The following is a 7,544-nucleotide window of genomic DNA, read 5'->3' on the forward strand; positions in this document are numbered from 1 at the left end:
TATTCTAGTTGTCTAGGGTCCTGACAGCTAGCTGCGTCATGTAGGTGCCTGTAACCTTTCAACATGTAGACCGAGCTTCCCAGGTTGGGCTCATGGTAAAGAACATGACTGCCGGTGCAGGAGACTTAAGAGACGTGGGTTTGATCACTGATTCAGGAAATCCCTTGGAGGAGGGCATGTCAGCCCACCTCAGTAATCTTGCCTGGAGAATCCCATGGACAGAGGAGCCTGGTGGGCTATAGTCCAAAGGGTCGCAAAGAGTTGGATGCTACTAAAGTGACTGAGCACGAGAAGAGGCGGCGGCGGCGGCTGCAGAAGCGGCGGTGGCGGCGGGAGCCGAGGAGGAGGCTCCGGACGCTGCTCGGGAACCGGGGACGCCAGAGTGCCCGCTTCCTGAGCGCTCAGCCCCGGAGGCGGCTCTATGGAATTCTGAATCTTGGGTGAGAAAAGCAACATGGAGAGTGAAGGAGCCAAGCTTCTGCCAAGCCGCACCCATCATGGCCAGACTACAACTGAATAATGGTTGACCAGGGAGACTTAACCAGATTTCAGGGCGGAGACGGTCCCGGTGCTGATGGAGAGCCCTGCTCCCGGCCCAGCCTGGCAGGGCCACCGCGGGGCCCTTCTGTCTGGCTGCACCCGGGTGTGCAAGGGAGCATGCATTCATGGCCGAGCACGGGACCCTCCTCCAGGACCTGACCAACAACATTACCCTTGAAGATCTGGAGCAGCTCAAGTCAGTCTGCAAGGAGGACATCCCCGGTGAGAAGAGTGAGGAGATCACTACTGGCAGTGCCTGGTTTAGCTTCCTGGAGAGCCACAATAAGCTGGACAAAGACAGCCTCGAGCACATCTTTGAGATCTCCTGCCGTCCTGACCTCCTCACTATGGTGGTTGACTACAGAACCCGTGTTCTGAAGATCTCTGAGGAAGATGAGCTGGACACCAAGCTAACCCGTATGCCCAGTGCCAAGAAGTACAAAGACATTATCCGGCAGCCCTCTGAGGAAGAGATCATCAAATTGGCTCCTCCACCGAAGAAAGCCTGAGCAAGGAGGAGGAAGAGGAGGAAGGTTGGACCTTCATCAGACTACTCTTTCTCCATCCTCCAGGGGAGGGGCAAGGGCAGCCCTCCCCCATCTACCCACTTACTAACCTGGTCCTAACCCCTTACTGTGTGCGTGTGTGTGTGCACACACTCTGGCTGTCTGTCTACATGTCTAGCCCATCTAGTTCCTCCTCCTTGTGAGGGGGTGGGGGTCAGGGGCTGGGGGTGGTGGTGGGGCTCAGTTTCCCCACTCTAGGGGGAGTTGGGGGCTATTTCCATGTAAATAGAAATAGACACATTCTCTTACTTCCCTTTCCTCCACTCTTCCCCCACCTCCAAGCGTGGGAGCAGAAAGGACCTGTGTTTTCCTACATTGAGGAGGCAAGGCAAGAGTGAGGCATGGGAGAGTTGGGTGAATCTAATGAAAAGCAGTGAGAGGGAAGATGAAGAGACCACCCAACCCCCACCTGGAAGGGGCAAGGAGAAGCCAGAGTTTGTGTTTGTACCCCAGTGCTGGACTGGCTGAGGAGTCCTGTTTCCGACTGTTCCTCAGGTTAGAGGGCCTGGGCACCAGCAGGTCCCCTTTCGTTCCCCTTTCATAGGCCTAGCATGGGTATGAGCCAGTGACTTGAAGAGAGAGATTACTGGATCCTTCCCTAGCCCCAAAGTTCAAACCCCATGGAGAACCCAGCACTAGATTCCACCCCCATCCCCCACCTCCGGAGAGACTATGCTGGGAATATGCCCCCACCACTGAACCTGAGGGGATGAAGGCAGAGAGGAGTCCTCTTTTCTACTCGTTTATTCCTACTCAGACTGTTGCACATACTAACCTGGGGAGTTCCTAGAATAGAAATCCTTAGGTTTTAATTCCAGTCCTCTTTCCACCTACAGAGTCCCAATATGGTAATTGTAGGCAACGTTCCCTCTCTCCGTGGTCTAGAGGCCCCTCCCCCAAGGTAGAAAGAAGGGAAGAAGCTAACTACAGTGTTTCCGTTGCACTGATCCCCAATTCAGTCCAGGAGGGGACTTGGTAACCCCTCTCCCTCAATATCCTGGCACCTTGGGCTTGTGAACGCCTCCTAGCCAAATCACTAGAGTACAGTGACCCCAGCTTCCTGCCTGTCCCAAGTGAGCCCTCCCCACCCTGACAGTGCTAACTGTGTGTACATATATATTCTACATATATGTATATTAAACCCGCACTGCCATGCGTACCCTTTAAAAAAAATAAAAAATAAAATGACTGAGCACGCACACCTCATGTTGACCGTAAGAATAGATGCTTAATTCTGCATTTGCCAGGCTTCCTTTACCCATCATTCTTCTGCCAGCACTAACATCATTTGTGTTATTTACTGAATATCCTAGACACCACCATACTTTCTTAGTAAATGTTGCTTTCAAACAGGATTTTTATTAATGGCCAAAAAAAGGTGAAGCTGTGGTATAAGGCTCCAGCTCTTCCTATCATGAACTGTGGCCTTAAAAGGCAGAAAATGGAATGGATAAAGGAGAGGGAAAATCATAAATGCCAAACTAAAGCTGCATGACAAGTTGTAAAAATGAGAACAAAACCTCTACTGTACTTTCTTAATTGGGCATCTGGCCATCAGAATAAAATGTACATATTCCAGCCTCCCTTGCATTTATCTGTGGCTATGAACTAAGGTTTATGGAAGTTGAATAAAGTGGTGGATTCAACTTTTGAGTTGTGTCCCTAAAGAGAAGGTAGTAGCTTTCACGTTCCCTTCATCAGACTTCAGGCTTCTGCCTGGTAGGTGAATGTACTGCAAGAACTTGAATAATTATTCCTCCTCACTATTCTTTACAAGAAATAGCATTTGAGCAAAATTATTTATCCTCTTTGCTCTTCCTTTTGCCCTAGTGTTGTTTCATAGCAGTTCAGTTCAGTTCAGTTCAGTTCAGTCACTCAGTCGTGTCCGACTCTTTGCAACCCCATGAATCACAGCACGCCAGGCCTCCCTGTCCATCACCAACTCCCGGAGTTCACTCAGACTCATGTCCATCGAGTCCGTGATGCCATCCAGCCATCTCATCCTCTGTTGTCCCCTTCTCCTCCTGCCGCTAATCCCTCCCAGTTTCAGAGTCTTTTCCAATGAGTCAACTCTTCGCATGAGGTGCCCAAAGTACTGGAGTTTCAGCTTTAGCATCATTCCTCCCAAAGAAATCCCAGGGCTGATCTCCTTCAGAATGGATTGGTTGGATCTCCTTGCAGTCCAAGGGACTCTCAAGAGTCTTCTCCAACACTACAGTTCAAAAGCATCAGTTCTTCGGTGCTCAGCCTTCTTCACAGTCCAACTCTCACATCCAAACATGACTACCAGAAAAAACGTAGCCTTGACTAGACAGACCTTAGTCAGCAAAGTAATATCTCTGCTTTTGAATATGCTATCTACGTTGGTCATAATTTTTCCTCCAAGGAGTAAGCATCCTTTAATTTCATGGCTGCAGTCACCATCTGCAGTGATTTTGGAGCCCAAAAAAATAAAGTCTGACACTGTTTCCCCTGTTACCCCATCTATTTCCCATGAAGTGATGGGACCGGATGCCATGATCTTCGTTTTCTGAATGTTGAGCTTTAAGCCAACTTTTTCACTCTCCTCTTTCACTTTCATCAAGAGACTTTTTAGTTCCTCTTCACTTTCTGCCATAAGGGTGGTGTCATCTGCATATCTGTGGAGAAGGCAATGGCACCCCACTCCAGTACTCTTGCCTGGAAAATCCCATGGACAGAGGAGCCTGGTAGGCTGCAGTCCATGGGGTCACTACTAGTCGGATACGGCTGAGCGACTTCACTTTCACTTTTCACCTTCATGCACTGGAGAAGGAAATGGCAACCCACTCCATTGTTCTTGCCTGGAGAATCCCAGGGATGGGTGAGCCTGGTGGGCTGCCGTCTATGGGGTCGCACAGAGTCGGACATGACTGAAGCGACTTAGCAGCAGCAGCAGCAGCAGCAGCATCTGCATATATGAGGTTATTGATATTTCTCCCGGCAATCTTGATTCCAATTTGTGTTTCTTCCAGTCCAGTGTTTCTCATGATGTACTCTGCATAGAAGTTAAATAAGCAGGGTGACAGTATACAGCCTTGATGTACTCCTTTTCCTATTTGGAACCAGTCTCTTGTTCCATGTCCAGTTCTAACTTGCTTCCTGACCTGCATACAGATTTCTCAAGAGGCAGCTCAGGTGGTCTGGTATTCCCATCTCTTTCAGAATTTTCCACAGTTTGTTGTGATCCACACAGTCAAAGGGTGTGGCATAGTCAATAAAGCAGAAATAGATGTTTTTCTGGAACTCTCTTGCTTTTTCCATGATGCAGCATATGTTGGCAATTTGATCTCTGGTTCCTCTGCCTTTTCTAAAATCAGCTTGAACATCAGGGAGTTCACGGTTCCTGTATTGCTGAAGCCTGGCTTGGAGAATTTTGAGCATTACTTCACTAGCATGTGAGATGAGTGCAATTGTGTGGTAGTTTGAGCATTCTTTGGCATTGCCTTTCTTTGGGATTGGAATGAAAACTGACCTTTTCCAGTCCTGTGGCCACTGCTGAGTTTTCCAAATTTGCTGGCATATTGAGTACAGCACTTTCACAGCATCATCTTTCAGGATTTGAAACAGCTCCACTGGAATTCCATCACGTCCACTAACGTTGTTCATAGTGGTGCTTTCTAAGGCCCACTTGACTTCACATTCCAGGATGTCTGGCTCTAGATGAGTGATCACACCATCATGATTATCTTGGTCATGAAGATCTTTTTCATACAGTTCTTCTGTGTATTCTTACCACCTCTTCTTAATATCTTCTGCTTCTGTTAGGTCCATACCATTTCTGTCCTTTATCGAGCCCATCTTTGCATGAAATGTTCCCTTGGTATCTCTAATTTTCTTGAAGAGATCTATAGTCTTTCCCATTCTGTTGTTTTCCTCTATTTCTTTGCATTGTTCGCTGAAGAAGCCTTTCTTATCTCTTCTGGCTATTCTTTGGAACTCTGCATTCAGATGCTTATATCTTTCTTTTCTCCTTTGCTTTTAGCTTCTCTTCTTTTCACAGCTATTTGTAAGGCCTCCCCAGGCAGCCATTTTGGTTTTTTACATTTCTTTTCCATGGGGATTGTCTTGATCCCTGTCTCCTGTACAATGTCATGAACCTCATTCCATAGTTCATCAGGCACTCTATCTATCAGATCTATTCTTTTAAATCTACTTCTCACTTCCACTGTATAATCATAAGGGATTTGATTTAGGTCATACCTGAATGGTCTAGTGGTTTTCCCTACTTTCTTCAATTTGAGTCTGAATTTGGCAATAAGGAGTTCATGATCTGAGCCACAGTCTGCTCCTGGTCTTATTTTTGTGGACTGTATAGAGCTTCTCCATCTTTGGCTGCAAAGAATATAATCAATCTGATTTCGGTGTTGACCATCTGGTGATGTCCATGTGTAGAATCTTCTCTTGTGTTGTTGGAAGAGGGTGTTTGCTATGACCAGTGCATTTTCTTGGCAAAACTCTATTAGTCTTTGCCCTGCTTCATTCCGTATTCCAAGGCCAAATTTGCCTGTTACTCCAGGTGTTTCTTGACTTCCTACTTTTGCATTCCAGTCTGCAAATTTCTTTGCCAGTAGTTCCTCAAAAGGATTTTTTAAAAATTTGTTGCACAATTTTAAGTTACCTAAGATTTTTTAGCATAAGTTGTAAGTGAATATAATATGGGGTATATTATAAATATTGACATTTAAAAATAAAATACAGTTTGCATTCCCACCAACAGTGTAGGAGGGTTCCCTTTTCTCCACACCCTCTCCAGCATTTATTGCTTGCAGATTTTTGGATTGCAGCCATTCTGACTGGTGTGAAGTGATACCTCATTGTGGTTTTGATTTGCATTTCTCTAATAATGAGTGATGTTGAGCATCTTTTCATGTGTTTGTTAGCCATCCGTATGTCTTCTTTGGAGAAATGTCTATTTAGTTCTTTGGCCCATTTTTTGATTGGGTCGTTTATTTTTCTGGAGTTGAGCTGCAGAAGTTGCTTGTATATTTTTGAGATTAGTTGTTTGTCAGTTGCTTCATTTGCTATTATTTTCTCCCATTCAGAAGGTTGTCTTTTCACCTTGCCTATATTTTCCTTTGTTGTGCAGAAGCTTTTAATTTTAATTAGATCCCATTTGTTTATTTTTGCTTTTATTTCCAGAATTCTGGGAGGTGGATCATAGAGGATCCTGCTGCGATTTATGTCTGAGAGTGTTTTGCCTATGTTCTCCTCTAGGAGTTTTATAGTTTCTGATCTTACATTTAGATCTTTAATCCATTTTGAGTTTATTTTTGTGTGCGGTGTTAGAAAGTGATCTAGTTTCATTCTTTTACAAGTGGTTGACCAGTTTTCCCAGCACCACTTGTTAAAGAGATTGTCTTTACTCCATTGTATATTCTTGCCTCCTTTGTCAAAGATAAGGTGTCCATATGTGTGTGGATTTATCTCTGGGCTTTCTATTTTGTTCCATTGATCTATATGTCTGTCTTTGTGCCAGTACCATACTGTCTTGATGACTGTGGCTTTGTAGTAGAGCCTGAAGTCAGGCAAGTTGATTCCTCCAGTTCCATTCTTCTTTCTCAAGATTGCTTTGGCTATTCGAGGTTTTTTGTATTTCCATACAAATCTTGAAATTATTTGTTCTAGTTCTGTGAAAAATGTGGCTGGTAGCTTGATAGGGATTGCATTGAATTTGTAAATTGCTTTGGGTAGTATACTCATTTTCACTATATTGATTCTTCCGATCCATGAACATGGTATAGAACTACCGTATGACCCAGCAATCCCACTGCTGGGCATACACACCGAGGAAACCAGAATGGAAAGAGACACATGTACCCCAATGTTCATCGCAGCACTGTTTATAATAGCCAGGACATGGAAACAACCTAGATGTCCATCAGCAGATGAATGGATAAGAAAGCTGTGGTACATATACACAATGGAGTATTACTCAGCCATAAAAAAGAATTCATTTGAATCAGTTCTGATGAGATGGATGAAACTGGAGCCGATTATACAGAGTGAAGTAAGCCAGAAAGAAAAACACCAATACAGTATACTAACACATATATATGGAATTTAGGAAGATAGCAATGACGACCCTGTATGCAAGACAGGGAAAGAGACACAGATGTGTATAACGGACTTTTGGACTCAGAGGGAGAGGGAGAGGGTGGGATGATTTGGGAGAATGACATTCTAACATGTATACTATCATGTAAGAACTGAATCGCCAGTCTATGTCTGACACAGGATGCAGCATGCTTGGGGCTGGTGCATGGGGATGACCCAGAGAGATGTTATGAGGAGGGAGGTGGGAGGGGGGTTCATGTTTGGGAACGCATGTAAGAATTAAAGATATTAAAATTTAAAAAAAAAATAATAAAAAATAAAGATAATCAGTCTAGTAACACTAAAAAAAAAAGAATCCTCATA

General features: G+C 44.8%; 1 protein-coding gene across 1 annotated transcript; it reads left to right on the plus strand.

Moving 5' to 3' along the window:
* The first annotated feature begins 313 nt into the window (after nucleotides 1–313).
* On the plus strand, nucleotides 314–1,879 carry LOC114113867 (astrocytic phosphoprotein PEA-15-like). Its single transcript, XM_060405255.1, has one exon. It carries the CDS (start codon nucleotides 666–668, stop codon nucleotides 1,047–1,049), a length of 384 nt encoding a protein of 127 aa, XP_060261238.1. The 5' UTR covers nucleotides 314–665; the 3' UTR covers nucleotides 1,050–1,879.
* Nucleotides 1,880–7,544: the final 5,665 nt, after the last annotated feature.

The sequence above is a fragment of the Ovis aries genome, chromosome 1 (assembly GCF_016772045.2).
Source record: "Ovis aries strain OAR_USU_Benz2616 breed Rambouillet chromosome 1, ARS-UI_Ramb_v3.0, whole genome shotgun sequence".
NCBI classification, from domain to species: domain Eukaryota; kingdom Metazoa; phylum Chordata; class Mammalia; order Artiodactyla; family Bovidae; genus Ovis; species Ovis aries.

Bases quoted from the DNA above. Each gene is read 5' to 3' on its own strand.
- LOC114113867 (XM_060405255.1), top strand. From the start codon at position 666: ATGGCCGAGCACGGGACCCTCCTCCAGGACCTGACCAACAACATTACC.